This window comes from Apis mellifera, linkage group LG15 (genome assembly GCF_003254395.2).
Source record: "Apis mellifera strain DH4 linkage group LG15, Amel_HAv3.1, whole genome shotgun sequence".
NCBI classification, from domain to species: domain Eukaryota; kingdom Metazoa; phylum Arthropoda; class Insecta; order Hymenoptera; family Apidae; genus Apis; species Apis mellifera.
The window spans coordinates 6,562,259-6,578,628 of NC_037652.1; the positions used below are offsets into that span (position 1 = coordinate 6,562,259).

At 27.2% G+C, this 16,370-nt stretch overlaps 4 protein-coding genes, 1 long non-coding RNA gene and 2 other non-coding genes across 7 annotated transcripts; 1 reads left to right on the plus strand and 6 right to left on the minus strand.

Annotated features, from left to right (window-relative positions):
- Positions 1 to 1,728: 1,728 nt before the first annotated feature.
- Positions 1,729 to 4,225, minus strand: LOC113219267. Its single transcript, XR_003306158.1, has 2 exons — positions 3,018 to 4,225; positions 1,729 to 2,430 (listed from the first exon to the last, which is right to left on the minus strand). It is a non-coding gene; the product is annotated as an uncharacterized LOC113219267 (long non-coding RNA).
- Positions 4,226 to 5,081: 856 nt separating this feature from the next.
- Mir252b (microRNA 252b) lies at positions 5,082 to 5,160 on the minus strand. Its single transcript, NR_127315.1, has one exon. It is a non-coding gene; the product is annotated as a microRNA 252b (primary transcript).
- A 291-nt stretch (positions 5,161 to 5,451) lies between these two features.
- Positions 5,452 to 5,526, minus strand: Mir6057 (microRNA 6057). Its single transcript, NR_127332.1, is given in 1 exon segment — positions 5,452 to 5,526. It is a non-coding gene; the product is annotated as a microRNA 6057 (primary transcript).
- Positions 5,527 to 7,692: 2,166 nt separating this feature from the next.
- Positions 7,693 to 11,581, minus strand: LOC552845 (vacuolar protein sorting-associated protein 51 homolog). The gene is made up of 11 exons (XM_625221.6): positions 11,564 to 11,581; positions 10,845 to 10,966; positions 10,633 to 10,767; positions 10,300 to 10,521; positions 9,611 to 10,206; positions 9,323 to 9,536; positions 9,023 to 9,247; positions 8,614 to 8,948; positions 8,378 to 8,555; positions 8,048 to 8,160; positions 7,693 to 7,982 (listed from the first exon to the last, which is right to left on the minus strand). Exons 2-11 carry the CDS (start codon positions 10,932 to 10,934, stop codon positions 7,874 to 7,876), a joined length of 2,217 nt encoding a protein of 738 aa, XP_625224.4. The 5' UTR covers positions 10,935 to 10,966; positions 11,564 to 11,581; the 3' UTR covers positions 7,693 to 7,873.
- LOC100576411 lies at positions 10,940 to 13,439 on the plus strand. Its single transcript, XM_003250213.4, has one exon. It carries the CDS (start codon positions 11,467 to 11,469, stop codon positions 13,396 to 13,398), a length of 1,932 nt encoding a protein of 643 aa, XP_003250261.1. The 5' UTR covers positions 10,940 to 11,466; the 3' UTR covers positions 13,399 to 13,439.
- Positions 13,440 to 14,100: 661 nt separating this feature from the next.
- Positions 14,101 to 14,762, minus strand: LOC102655461. Its single transcript, XM_006563464.3, has 2 exons — positions 14,401 to 14,762; positions 14,101 to 14,320 (listed from the first exon to the last, which is right to left on the minus strand). Exons 1-2 carry the CDS (start codon positions 14,537 to 14,539, stop codon positions 14,139 to 14,141), a joined length of 321 nt encoding a protein of 106 aa, XP_006563527.1. The 5' UTR covers positions 14,540 to 14,762; the 3' UTR covers positions 14,101 to 14,138.
- Positions 14,763 to 14,767: 5 nt separating this feature from the next.
- On the minus strand, positions 14,768 to 16,183 carry LOC410607 (charged multivesicular body protein 3). The gene is made up of 4 exons (XM_006563463.3): positions 15,963 to 16,183; positions 15,844 to 15,904; positions 15,391 to 15,785; positions 14,768 to 15,319 (listed from the first exon to the last, which is right to left on the minus strand). Exons 1-4 carry the CDS (start codon positions 16,005 to 16,007, stop codon positions 15,155 to 15,157), a joined length of 666 nt encoding a protein of 221 aa, XP_006563526.1. The 5' UTR covers positions 16,008 to 16,183; the 3' UTR covers positions 14,768 to 15,154.
- Between the last annotated feature and the right edge of the window lie 187 nt (positions 16,184 to 16,370).

A 16,370-nucleotide genomic window follows, 5' to 3' on the forward strand; every position in this document is an offset into this window, starting at 1 on the left:
ATTTAATATAATAAATTATTGATATACAATTTATTCAAAAAAAAAAAAAGAAAAATAAAAAATAAAAAAAAAATGGATCGGATGCAATTATAATCAAAATGATAGTAATAAAATTGTTACGAAGCAATACCAATAGTAATATATATATATATATATATATATATATATATAATATATATATATATCATAATTATTAGTCTGAATATGTATACTCTCTATATATATAGAGTATATATATATCGTATACACAATAATGATGCGATGACACACAGTGGTACTCATTGAAATGACCTCGACTAATCATTAAAGTCGCCCACTATCTCAGCCTCTTTATTCTTTCTCCTTCTGTCCACCTTCGACAAATTTTGAGCTTCATGCAGCATTGTCTTCATATTGAAATCCTATTTTTTCTATTTTAAAAATGTATGTATTTTTACATATAATTTATTTTATTTGAAATATCCATTTATATATATATATATATATATATATATATATATAAAATGCTTTTAAAAGTATCCTAAATCTGCACTATTGACAATTTCGAATCATCCTTCTCTAATTGAAATATCTTATCTATTACATTTTATCAATCTTCTGTAAAAATTATTATGCTGGAAAATAGAAATATAAAAAAATAATATATAAAAATTTTTAAAAATATTCAATCATTAATTCAATCACAGAAATATTTCAAGAAATATATATATAATTGAAAATTGGAATTGAAATCGAAATTTAAATAAGATTAGAAATAAGAAGCAAAGAAATGAAGAATTGATAATTCAAATATATAATATTATAAGTATACAGTATCGCGTACGGAAATGCGTGTATGCACGATAGAGGGAGAGTCTACAATCGAATCTTTGATTTCTTTGCTCCACGTTCCTACTTAACGTTTCTCGTTTCATCAAACACCGTATTCATCGTTCGCCTTCATGATATGAGTTAAGGTTAGTAACATGATTTTTTCCATGGAATTTCTCTGGAACTTCGAACAGATATCAGCACGTTATCGAAGTTTAGAAAAATGACCCTAACAATAGTCCGTCTTTCTGCAGATTATTTCATACTTACAAGAATAAGATGAAAAGAGTATGCATAAGATTTACTGTAACGTACAGTGTTAAAAATGCAAAGTCGTCATAAGTTAAAGAGGATTATTTGATGTGGCCATTGCAGATTCAGCTGGACGCGTGGCTGTCTTCTGTTACGCATCTTGTACACATAACGTGCGTATGTACTTTTTATTTTTTGTTTTTTCGACGTTTGACTCGTCAGTTCAGATGCGCGAAATGAGAAAATATGTTATGGGAGAAGAACAGAGATAATTGCTGGAACAAGAATATGGCAAGCAAAAATAATAATATATAATATGATTATGCAGAAATGACAAAAGGATCTATTAAACAAATCGAGATTCACAGAAAAAGGAAAGAGTTTGTGAGATCAACTGGAATAGAAAGGGCAATAGAAGAACAGGAAGAGTAAAGGGGGAAGAAGAGTATCATCAATTAACGTTAATTTCTGTTAATGTCGGCTCTCTCTGAGTATTTGTGAAATAGCTCGTCAACTTATTAGGTTACGATGTGCAAATTATGGATAGACGAGAGAATAAGCAGAAAGGAATTCCGAGAAGCAAAACAGAAGAAATATTTATTCTTTAACTGAAAAAAATGCAATTCTGATTTGCATTAGAAATAATATCTGAAAAAATCAATATCATTACTGTGATTCTCTATAAAAATTCGCGAAGCCTCGAGACTCGTGGTCTCTGTTTCGGTTCTGCAACCGAAAATGTTCTATTTTAAGAACAGTGCGTTGAAAACGAAGAAGTACTTTACGATTTTTCCGTAACTGCTTGTAGGATTATAACTTTTGATACATAAATATTGCGTCATTTTCAAACAAAATATTGCAATAATATAGAAAGAAATTAAACAAAAATTTTATTCCATCTCTACCTTTATAACTTTTACATAAGTTTGCTTTCGTCGATATTTAGATTCTAGAACTTAATGATTTTCTTCAACTCGTGTTCTTTCGTACTTTATACTATCATTTAAGAGGGGTCAAGAAGTCGTGACGATAAAGCTTAGCCACGCAATGCGTGCCATTACAATTTAAAATGTTTCCAATTACAATGTTTCATCTCGTAGAAATCATCACATTTCGAACACAGATTCAATTCTCTTATTTCTCAATGAGAAAATCGCGAACATTTGGTCTTTTATCATTTGTGTGATTTCACGAGGGATCTTATATTGGTTTTCTCTTTCTTTTTGCTTCTTCTCGAGACTTCTATATGTATTTCATCAAGTGTCAGGTTAAAACGATACTTTGCGAGGTTATTATGTGTGTGGTCACATGTGATCTCGTTTTTCAGATGTTGTAAGCCGAGCACGGAAAATATTCTCGAGGAAAAGTCTAATTTATACATAAAAAAGGAAAAAAGATTATAAAAATCGCACATCTGAATTTCCATTTTATTAAACAATCGAAAAAAGATAAATTGATCAATCAACTATGTAAATGAATTTTTATTAGATTAGAGAGCGTTTCTTGTAGAATATATTAATATGCAATGCTTATCGGATGTGACTTTAGTGGTTAAGAATTAATCTTGTTTGCATGATCGTTAATATATTTATGAGGAAAATAAGAATAAAGTTTCTCTTATATATATATATATGAGAAACTTTATTTTTATGTGTATATATCTATATATATATATATATATATATATATATATATCTAATGCATATGCGCAATCGAATCATAATTGGAAAATTTTTTGCTAAATTATTTGATTGGTGTTATTTAATAATTTATATAAAGATATCAATATAAATAAGAAAACTATAAATATATAATAAATTATAATCAGTGACTCTTTTTAATAATAAAATTAAAAATTATGACACTCTTATTTTTATATTTTTAAGAAAATGTATATGTAATTTGATTAAAAAAATCATCTAATTTGATTGAACAATTGAAGGAAATCTCATGACCTTTAACTTCTATTTGACACTAGCGTCCATTGATATTCTTTCACACTTATTAATATTATAGTCTCCAGTCATCTGATGTTTATTATGATCTTCGAATAACGTTGGAATATTTTGAAAATCTTATAGTAACACCACACTCTCATTTCAAATAGATTCCGAAAAAATATTTAAAGTTCAACTGATTAATAAATAGTTGATGAAGAGAGAAATGCACGGTAATCACAAGAAACGATCTCCAAGGATCGAAATACGAACCGTCACCAGAAATGAATATGAATGGAATGTATATACATAGAGTAAAATAATGCATGTTGTTTTATGCTTTTTCACGTGCTTTTCTTGCGCTCTTGCACAATTCTTTCCCACATGTTCGTCGAATAATTATATCAATAATAAAAAATTCTTTCTATAAAGAAACTGTGATTCGTTCGATTTGATCAGAATTTCAAACATTCTCTAAAATCCGCCACGCCATAGAGAATAAGTGGAAGAATGTGATCTAATTCACTGAACGATTATTAAAATTGATAAACGATCTCGAGTAATTCATGACAAATGTTCATATTTTTCTCACGCGATTCATTTATTTCACGAGTTAGAATTGTTTGGAAAGGGAAAAAAAACACGCGCACGACACACGCATCACAACTGCAGACTGACGACTGAGCGATAAACTGTTCTTGATTGGCTTAATATAGTCGGACGAGCGCTGTAATTGGCCGCTCCTTGCCGCGCGGGAAATGATTGGTCAATTTAATCCTAGAAGCACGGTGCATTAAGCATTCAACCAGCGTTCAGTACCTATTAACGGTTCGCAAGAGAGGCACTGCCACTGCCACCGCTATGGTTTTCTGTGACGGTACACCCAGTCACGGTAATGGTATATGGTTCTTTCTTTATCATCTCCTACATACTGGTCTCCGAACCTCTCCCGTCTAACTCAGTCTTTCTCTCTTTTTTCTCTCTTGCCATCGTTCCAAATCAATTTACCAATTGAAATCAGTGCCGGACAGTGAAGAATCGCGTCACTGAATGGTCCACCAACCGACGGGCAATGTGCGTCTCCCCTGTACCTTCCTTCCACTGCTTGTTATCAAACCATTCACCGGCTCACCAAATCCTTATTGCCTTGCCTTGGCGCACGATTTGAATCGCGCGGCTGACAACACAACTATCCACTAGATAGATTCTCTCTATGACAGTGTTTTTCAACCTTCACTTACTGTCCGATTTGGAACAGAATTATTGACAAATGGAAATTTAAATCTAGTGCGGAAATATATGAAAAAATAAGATAAAAACAATAATCAATATTAAATTTAAAAATTCATGAGAAAAATCTTTTTTCGAATTTAAGATAATAATAAGTCAATTAAATTTTTATAAATTATAATTTGCTTTGTAATTAATAAAAATTACATTTTGAATAATTATTAAATTATTAATTATTAAAAAAATAAACGTAATATAATAAATATAATAATTTATTTAATAATAATATTTAATAATTAAAAATAATATATACATTTGAAAATACAAAAACAATTTATTTTCTATTTATTTATAAAATTAGATGAATATATATTTTTCAATAAATTTTGATTTGATACTCGTAGTATCAGTTGAGAATCGCGGATATAAAGGATGAAACGATTCGCGATGTTGATTGGTCAAGAAATTCTCTTCCGGTTCAGTGAGTATATTTTTGGAGGTGAGATTTCCCGCGCCATTGTTAGTTGTCTTTTCCGGAAATATTTTACTTTTATATACGTGGAATAAGTGATTTTGTATGTAAAATAAATCGTATAAAATCATAATAATAATTCATTTAATTGTGTAATACTTAGAAACTTACCGTGAACTATAAATAAAAAAAATTTAAACTTGGAACTATAAGAATTATCACAAAACCTAATTTTTTCAAAATCTTTTTTAAATATCAGTTCAATTTTGTAAGTAATAAGTGTAATATAAAATTTATAAAATTATTTGCTATTATTTTTGAAATATTAAATTAAATTCATCTTAATCAGGTAATTATATATTGATATATTGTAGTTATAATATTTCTATATGAAAAGTAATCGTGCCAAGATGAATTTCTAAATCATCATCTACGACACTACTACTTAACAGACAGATTAACAAATTAAGATAACTTGATGGTAAGTTTTCTCCACTTCTGCTCTCGACAATTGCCTGTTGACTGCGTTGTACGAAATGCAGGCCCAAATATATATACCTAAATGCGACTAAAGTTCAAATTTTCTATAATCATTAGTCAGACGATTTTTCTTATCTTATTTTGTATCGATTTTTCTTAGAGTTTATCGTCAAAATTTAAGTCGAAACGCATCGTTGTGTGTAAAAAGTATTACATATAGAACATTGATTAAATTTATATTTTCGTGTATTGTGAGACATCTACCGAGAAGATAGCTTAATTTGCAAACATAACAACAAATGTGTCTTTTTTCCATTTGTTGTTACAGTCACAAATCGAAATATCTTCGTAGTTCTTCCTTTTTTTTCTAAAAAAATAAATAATCGTAATATTTTTTTAACAAAATATTATATATATATATATATATATATATATATATATATAAAACACGATATTGCATTATGTTCATTATATATTCATTATTTTATCATTAAACATTATCATTTGTGCAGAATACATGAATTCGAAGTATTTTTAAATAGATTTATCAATATAAATAGTTAGTATAAATATCAGTATAAATATTGCTCAGAGTATGAATCATAGATAATAAATTTTTTTGGTTATTTTCAACAATTATCTTTATCAAGAAATATTTAGTTATTTAGTTTACTTAAAAATCGTATCGTTAGTCAATAATTAATAATTGATCGAAGGATCCTAAGTAAGTACACTGTGTAAATTGACGATAAACATTAGTCATACATATAATTAAATGAAAGAAAGAAAAAGACAGTTTATTGATGAAATATGTACACACGCGATATACCCCTATATCACAAAATGCTTCTATAAAACCATTAGCTTACAGTTCGAAATAGTTTGGTTATTTTGTGATAATCGTCGCCTCTGCTTGAATCTACACATACATGATTTTCTCATGCGGGTCCATTTTACTGATTTAAAGCAACTTACGTAGCGAATAATGCATCTTTTATTAGGATACAATCCCTATTACATAGTCTTTTCTTCTGTCGATGCCGAACCATTGTGCATTGATTAAGCTAACCACGTGAGTCCCGTGAGATTTAAATAAAACATGAATCGGTTTAATAGCTATTCTTCGATAATCTTCAAATTCATAATCAGAAAAGTTTGAACGAATCTATGTTATTAAAATTAAAAACTGAAAATTAATACAAATTATTTTATAATTTAAAAATACTGCAATATTGAATTTGAAATTATCACATATGTTAAGTTATTAAAATATGTTAATATTTCTTTTTTGAAAATGTATAAATATTAGCTAGAAAATACTTACTTTTTTCTACTTCCACATTTACTTCATTTTAAGTTGTTTTTTCAAAAAATTTCTTTAATATATAGAAGTAACACGATTTTGTTGATTATCAATACGCTACTAAACTGAAATGAGTATGTCATCGGAAATACTTTGTAGTATGTAGAAGACAAAGTACATGTGCACAGGTGTTTTTTTTGAGATCATATGTGCTACATAATGATTTGACAATAATATCGTTCTTTTGCTTGGAGAAAAATATATATTTTATTCATCTTTGAATAAAATACTTTCAAAATTTCTAATCATGATAAACATGATAAATTAAATAAATTATATGATTTAATATTTTATTTGTTTGTTATAATAAAAATATTTGATACAACGAATTGAATTTAATAGTAATAATCATCGAAATAAACTTAAATTTGAAATATCATATTAAATTCTCAAGTTAAGATTCAATTAGGAAACTGTCTGGGTGAAATTTCGTAAATTTTCCCTCGATTTTCATGGAAATTCATGATTGAACGAGGGAATGGCACCGGCCGAGTAATTTAGAAGAGTTTATTAAATTGGGTAGAATGCTGTGCGTAGGCCTACGCCGGATACTCGGAGAATGAATCTCATCCAACGAGAGGAAGTTCGAATTAACTCGAGCCACTGCCAAGGGGGTACGGCAGAACCCCATATACTATAAACTCTTGTCCCATTTATTCTTTGCACATTTATGCGTCATATACGAGAAACGTCGATGAGAAAACGTCGTTCCAATATAATGATTATATTTTCCATTCGAGAAATTTGAAATATCCCAAATTGAAATTAATATTAAATTTTGATTACTGGAAATAAAAAAAGAAAATAAAATAATCAATGAAATTTACGCGATTAATAAAGTTCAAAAGTGTAGAATGTAGCAGAGAATTAAGACTTATTAGAATCATTTGACCCTGCTTCTTATAGAGTACTAAGACTTTGATGAGTTTATTTTATCCCGGATAAGTGGGGAGAGTAAAGAAAAGGAGACAAAAGATTGTATCGCTGAATCGATAGAGGAAGAAAGGCAGAAAAGTATGTCGTTCATTGTGTTACTTGACAGTTGTAGTACTTTGACACGATCAGGTCTTGTAGTATTCAATCTACGTGGGCGGTCATATGAAATGAAACAAAAAAATAGAGATATAATTAAGAGAAAGATCATTTTTTATAGTTTATCATAAAATTTATTCATGAAATATAAGAATTAATAACAAAATATACCGAATATTATATTATAAATATTTTTACTCATTTTTATAAATAATAATATAATACATGTTTATAATATAATGCTATATTATACAATATGCTAGATAAAATAATGATATTTTTTTTCTTCCTATTTATTTATCCTCTTTCACAAATAATATCGACAACACTAGGTTCCATTAAAACTGGTTCCAAACATCTATGTACAGCACTTCCAAGAATCTCATCTAGTAGAAAATGAACAACACTGAAAAGAATTTTCATTAAAATTATTTTTGTTTAAAATAATGATAATAATAATTTTAAACTTACTTTTCATCTGAAACAAATCTCCATAAATACAATTGCAAATAATGTGTGTCAACTTGAATTTGTTGTAGTCCATATTTACTGAATGTTCGTAATCTTACACATTCCAGAAAAGTCTATAAATAAAGAAAAATTCGTATTATAGATTTTGAATGTTAAGTTTTGATAGTATCGAATGCATAAAGTATGTTGCGTAGTATGTGGTATACGCAACGCGAGAGAATAAAGTATCTTCGTGATGCAAAGTGGATAATGGCTCTGCTATTTTATCATTGTAACTGCCTGACAGCACCTGTTCCTATCGCGGTACTGTATTTGCTAAAAGTATTTTACCTTTAAACTTATTTTGATGATTCCGGTAAGAATAGACGCTTTATTAAATTGAACCGATGAAAAAATTTCAATACGTTCAGAAAATAATTTATGAATATTCGTCACCAATGAGGAATCTATATGGTTCGGCGTGTACGATGACCAGCTTGATCTATAATGATGTCTTGATACACTTACACTAAAAATAAAAAAAAATTATTTAACAGAATATTATCTTTTTACTTTATAAAATATACCTATGAGTTTTTCTACTGCTATCGCTGCTTCTATCAACTTGACCATCAGAATCGTCATATAATGCAGCTACTTGAGTATCGATTAACATCACATCTTCTACGACTCTTTTCATCACAGCTCTTACTGTTCTTGGTTCAATTGTATGTAACCAGTCTCTCGTTTCAACGGATTTTCTTAACATTTGCGACACTGCTAAACCTTGAATGCGAACATAATGATTTAATAAATTTTGTGCTGCTTCATGAAATTTATCGCATATTTCTAATTCAGTCGTAACGACATTCCCAGATGATGTGTATTGTTCAATATTGAATAAATCATCGGTAGTAGTAAGCTGTAATTCAGAAATATAAGAATGATTTTTTATAAATATGATTTTTGAATTTAATTTAAAATTATTCGCTCTACCAAATATTTGACATTATTTTCTTTATATTCAATACACATTTTACTCAATAAAAGTAAAAGAGTAGGTGAGAATTTCGGAATATCAGATCCGCTACAAAATCCACTCGCAATAACCATTACATGATGTAAAAATCCAACTACTAATCCTTCTCTAACTTCATCTACACAGAAATTTTGTAAAAATTGTGTTTTTAAACTAAATGATAAATCTGGTTGTAAAAATACCTAAAATTACGTAATTTTAAATTAATAAATATTATGGTTTTAAAAAAATGTTCAAATGTCAAAGAAGAAACAAACCAATAAATCTTGTAAAATTCCTTTGATTTTTTCAATAGTGGGCATTATAAGTAATGCTTGAAGTTCTGCTAAATTATTATCTCCTTCCTGAGAAGTTTTAGTTGTTAATATTTGTCTCACTTTAACAAGTGTTTCATTTAAATGAGATTTCAAATTATCTAAATGATTACGACATTGTTTTCTACCCGCGTTAATAACAATATTGGTACCTGTTCTGCAAATAAAAGTACATAGATTCTTAAATTTTATTTTTCATTCTTTTAATAAGAACGATTTTATCTTTGTTACCTTTCAAAATCTGTTTCTTTACACAACATATTCATAGCCTGTAATCTCCTATGAAACTTTTCTAATGCTTTTACTAAAATAGCTGTATCAGCTACATTTTCTACTCTTTTTCCAATTAAATCAAAATATTTTTTCATATTTTTCATGATAAAACTATTTAAACATGAAAGAGCTTTTGTATCAAAATCATCAATAAATTCATTATCTTCAGATGGTGATCGATTTATAAACATATCATTATAAGATGCAACAATCAAACATAAATCACTAAGAAATCCTGAACTGGCCATATCTACAAATTCTATGATATCATTTTCACACATATCTTTTAAAATATCTAATTGTTCAGTTAATCTTCCATCTGCATGTGTCAAAAATTCAGCACATAAAGAATCAGCTGGTTCTTTCAGTTGTAACAATAGATCTATATTTTCAGCTAAAGCTTTAGTTGATGCATCTCCTTTATGAAATTGCATTCTCAACCTTGATTTAAGTTCCTCTAGAATATCTTCACAGTCTTTTTGAATTCCTTGAAAAGATGGCATATTGCCATATTGATTCAATACACGTTGTGCGTGTATGTAATCTTGTACTGCCTATAAAAATTAAGTATACATCCTTATTTAAATATAATTAATTTATGTATATTAAAAGGAATATAATATAATGATATGAAATGAAACATAAACCTGTCTATAATTTTCTTCATTCATTTTATCTTTTAAATTGCCGGGTAATTTAAAAAGAAATTGTAATTTTTTCAATAATGCATGAACTGAAGATAATTTGGCAATTTGTTGTCTTGTACCCTGTAATGTTGATGAAATCTGTTCTGAAAAAGTAGTAATACTGTCCATATTTTTTGCTAATAAATCCATACTATCTTCCATTTCTTTAAAATCTGTTTTCATCTAAATAATGAATAAGCATAGTATATATAATATAGTATATACATATAAAATTAATATTATAATTAATAAATTAAAAATAATTGCATTTATATAAACATATAACAAATTTACCTTCCTGATAGTATCTGTAGCAGATATAAATTTATTATAATTTTCATATACTAGAGTTTGCATATCAGAATGTAAAATTTGAGTATTTTTTATAATTTCTGCTTCATGATCCATAATTTGTTTTAATGTACATTCCTATATAAAAAAATTAATTATTTAGTATCATTAAATAAATATAATTAAACTTAAAGAAAATTGAAAAATGCACTTACTTTTAATAATTTTTGAAAATACATATCAGGATTAAAATGTTGTCCATTAATATCATATGGATTATTAGAATTTTCTGCCATTTTGTCCATTTTATGAACAAAAACAGATTTTGACAGTAATACTGTGACAGGTTAGCTAATGTATTATCGTGTTATATATCAGTTATATTATTTTATATAAAGGTTAGGTGAAAGACGCTGTAACAAACAGCATAACCTCTCAAATTGCTTGAGAAAAGCGCAACAAGTGTAATATATAAAAAAAGTAATTTTTTACATATTTATTATTAAAGAAGATGTGTTATTATTAAAGAAAAACTTTTAGTTATTGAACTTTTAACAATATTGTTTCTAAGAAACGTTTACTCGAAATACATGTAGAGTTGGAAAATAATGAAGGGGTTATTGCATCTTATTATTGAATTTTATTCTTTAAATACTGTAAAATTATACCGCATACAGAAAGATTATAAGAAGATAATTTAATTTTAAATCGTTTGATAAGTGTATTAATTGCGATAGTTAGAAAACATCTGGCATAGATTTAAAATTTTTATGAAGCTGTGACAAGATGGAATTGTTTATTTGACAAAAGTATAAGCAAAAAAAAACGATTTAAAAAATGCCACATCCATGTGTTGTATGCGGACGTTCGCGTCTGAATCCCAACAATAAAGAAGAAGAATATATGTTTTTTGGATTTCCCGTTAATGATATACCTCGATGTAGAAAGTGGTTGGATTTTTGTTGTCGTGAAGATTTATATAAACTTACAAAAAAACAGTTACTTCAACGAATGGTGTGTTCCAAACACTTCGAACAAAAGGATTTTTTAAATGAATACCTCGACAGATTAAATTGTAATGCAGTACCTTCAATTTATGATCCTACACAAAGTTTATATAACATAACCTGTGTATTATGTGGTCGATCTCGTCGAGATCCATCAGATAGAGATTATGATGGTGTAACTTTTCATCATTTTCCTGGTGAAGAATTTCGATGTCTCAAATGGCTCGATTTTGTTGGTGTAGATTCATATTACAGATTGACAAGAAAAGAAATCTTGTTTTGTTACATTTGTTCAAAACATTTTGATCGTTCTCAATTTATGTCTGGTTATAAAAGTAGATTAATAGACAATGCTATTCCCAATATCAGAAATCCTGATCAATTGGATGGATCTGAACAATATATTATAGAATTTGTACCAGAATCAAATTACAGTTCCTCAGAAAAACCCAAAAAATTAGATCCTTTACCACCTGCTGTTTTAGAAAGTCAAGCATGTGCAGCTTGTGGTAGATTAAGATCTGATCCAAGAAATAAAATAGAAAGATATAAATTTCATCCCTTTCCTGCTTACGAAATTGGCAGATGTTTAAGATGGTGTCAATTTTTAGGTAGAGAGGATATATTGAAAATGTCTCCAAATCAAATAAGAAAATTAGTACTTTGTTCAAAACATTTTCAAACAGGACAGAGTTTTCATAGGGTAGGACCATGTGATGCTGTTCCAACTATAAAGGATGTATCACAATTAGATTGTGTTAATTCAACAGAAAAAATTGAAGATGATCAAGATATATTAGAAGAATCTAACTGTACTAATACAACTAAAGGAATTAAAAGGCAAAATTTTTCAAGACCTTTAGTATCTAGTAAAAAACCAAAGGTAGATAATAAGCCTACTCCTCTTGCAAAGAAACGTGGAAAATCTAAAAGGCCAACTCTTATTAACATTCCAAGGCCTGATCCTAATAATATTGAAAATCGAGTAATAAGAAAATTACCACTTCCTCCTACTCCCAGTTGGAAAATTCAATTTACAGATCAACTTCAACCTATAACAATAGCAAATCATATTACATCAAATATACCAAATAATATTCAAGGTAATATAAAAAAAGTGATTTTACCATTTACTGGTGATATATCAAATTTAGGAGCTCCTATTCCAGTACATAGTTTATCCAGTATCCCTCCAGGTTTATTAATTAAAATAGATCTTCCTGAACAAGAACAACAAAAATCAATAAAAACAATAAAAAAGCAAACTAGGACAAAAATGATACATGCTCCAACTACCTCTAATGAAATTGATTTTAGACAGCAAATTTGGATGAAAAATGGTCAAGCTTCGGTGACAATACCAATTATAAAACAAAGTAAAGAGGAAACAGATAAAAATTTAGCTGAATTTTTGTCAACTTCTTTAGAAGAAACAGATGGTAAAGTAATTAGTGAAGAATTAGAAGTACATGAAGAAGTTATATTGCCACATTCATTGGAAGTATTAGATGAAGAAGCAGCTAATGTGAAAGAAGATACATTTTATGAAGATTTTGAAGATGTAGAATGTTTAACACCAAAACAAAAGAGATCTATGAGACGTAAAAAAATTTCAGGAACAATGAGAAGAACAATTTTTCCTATTAGAAATGAAGTTAAATGTTTTTTGCGCAAATTGGCACCTTATATGCATAGACTTCCTAGGAAAGCTAGAGCACAGATGAAACTTTCAATTGTTAATATGGTAATTGAGCAATTGTAAATTTGCTAAGATATAAATAAATGATAGTATTTTTAAGAATATATGATTAAAATATAAATACTTTAAATTTATGCACATTACTTACATATTGAAAGAGAGCAGTCATATATCCTTTAAATAATGATAATTATTTAATAATAAAAATATATTATTTTTATTATATATTTATTATATCATGATGAGAGATAGGTAATAATAAGTTTAAAGGATAACAAAATTGTAAAGTACAAATAATATCTATAGTAAATTCTTTCATTATTTTTATGTCATTTGATTTTATTATTGTTGAGATATATATTTTTAAATGACAGAATATTATATTGTTTTTTGCAAATATCTTAATTTTTTTTTAACATTAATTTTATATCTCAAATTTTTTAATAGCAACAGACTATAATTCTAATATGTAATTTATATGTATATGTATATGTATTTGTATATATGTATATATACAATAAATATGTATATATACATGTACATACGAGGTTAAATTTTGTTGAAAAAAAAAAATGTAAAAAGAATTATTGTGCAATAAAATTTTTTGAAAAAATATGAAATATAAGATAGCTACAAATTTAGCTAAAATAAAATTATAAATTTATGTATAAAAAAAAAAAAATAAGAATTATTATTTTTTTTTGGAGTATTTTTTCAAAACAAAGTTTAATATTTATTTTATATATATTTTAATGTGTAAATATTATATAAATTATAAATATTATAAAATAAGAATCAAAAGTTTAAAGTTTAAATATCAATTTTAGAGGTATTAAATTTGATACAATAGGCATCCATATTTTGTCTACATTGTAAGCAGTAATATTTGATTGTTCTTGAGGATAAAGAAGTATTGGTTTTGAAATATCTTCATCTAATTTTAAACGGTTGTTTATCCACAGAACTTTTGCTGAAGCAATTGGTTCTAACATAAATGATTAAAATCAGAATATTATTTAATTTTATTGTATAATGAATGAATGTTTATTTATATATTTTACTTACCTACATTTACTTTAGGTTTTAAATAATGTTCTGTACCAATATTATAAGATGTGAATTTATTTAATATTTCTTGGTAATCTGTACACTTGCACAATATACCAAGGGGGTGCTCTACACAATTATCAAATTTGGAGTACATAATTTCCTATGGAATACTTTGATTCTGTGATTTAGAATAAGTTATCAAAATATTAAAATTGAAAATGTCTGAATTCAGCTACTTTAAAGATGTGTGAATATAGTAAAAATTTTGTGTACAGATATTTACCAGTGATCTACTGTTTGTATTATTTTTGTTATATTAATATATGAGAAATTAATATATAAGAGGTATAATTTATATAAGAAATTATACAAAAAATAACAATTAAAGCCATTGTTTATGTATAATACATATTAATACAAGATTTTGATTGTAATTAAATTAAAAAGTATATGTTTCAACATAATACAATCAAGAAGCCAGCTTCTCTGTATTTTTATGACTCGTATGTAGTTGAAATAGTGACATTCTATAAATCACATACAGGTTATAAAAGCTGGATATAAAAACTGTATAGATAAAATAAAAATTTTTGTTTCATTTTTTATAATACTTATTTCTTTTTGGTTATTCAATATTATAAAAGCATCAATTAAATATCGTTATGCTAGGTATTCATTCCACTGTATTTGTACCTTATGTATTTATATGTTCATTAAGTGCAAGTTGATTTTTAAGTCAATGCAGATGAAAATTATTTATATATTACACCTAACTACGAAGACTTTGTAGTCTCATTTTCATTTCTTCAAGTTCTTTATCATCTACTTCTTCACTTTCTTCTTCTGCAGAAGTAGATGCTACAATAGATCCTGGAGTTTCTGTAACAACTGCAGGTGCTGTACCCAATTGGCCTGCAGTTACTTCCCATAAAATCTGTGATAGATATGAAATATTTTATTAGTATAATTTTTTTATGTTTTTACACATAGTAGATAATAATTTACTTTGTCTATTTCTTCATCTGCTTCATCTTCTACTTCCTCAGAATCTTCCACAGATTCCATGGTTTCATCTAACATTTCTTCAATAATACCAGCTTTCATCATTTCCTTTGATAATTCTCTCATTGTTGCTGCTACTTCTGGAACTCTTACTAACGATTGCATTGCTTGCATCACTTCTGTGGATTTTGAGACCGAACCAGCAACTCTAATCGTTGCTAATTGATTTTTCATTTGCAATGCAACAGAGTTCATATGTGCCTTTGATGTATAGAGTTTGTTACAAGTTTTTCGTGCACGTATTATTTCTTTTGCTAGAATTTTACAGACATCTTTATCACCTTTCTTCGCTGCTTCTTTCAAAGAACGTTTTATTTTATCTTCTTCTCGTTGAATTGCTGTGTATAAATATTACATTATAATATATTCTATAAAATATTATTGATAGTAGCTTACCTCTAACCTGTCTATCCAATTGATAACCCTCTTTCCTTAATTTATGTGTCCATTCTTGAACCTGAAATACGATTTCGTATAAACATCGAATAGATATTATTATTCATTTCGATTCTAACCATTTCTTTCGGATTTTTTTCTGGAGATTTGCCAAACAAGCCCATTTTCTTGCTATGTTGACAGAAGTTCGCATCTGCCAAACATAACCACACTATCTCCTAAATTAGTCAAGGTAACCATTAGGATTACGTCATTATTGTATGAATCATCGATCTCTTTATGCGATAATAAAAGAAAAAAATTACGATATGTAAAAAAAAAAAAGAAGAAATAATCTCTATTTGATACGATAAAACATTTATATTATTAAAATTTTGATATTATTAAAAAAAAAATTAATTATTAAAATCGGGAGGGTTTAATTCTTTTTAAGCTTTCAAATATTTTTTATTTTATTCTTTATTTTTATATTAGGTAAGTTAAAAAAAAATATTACATAATAGATTATAAAAAAGTATTAAAGTATA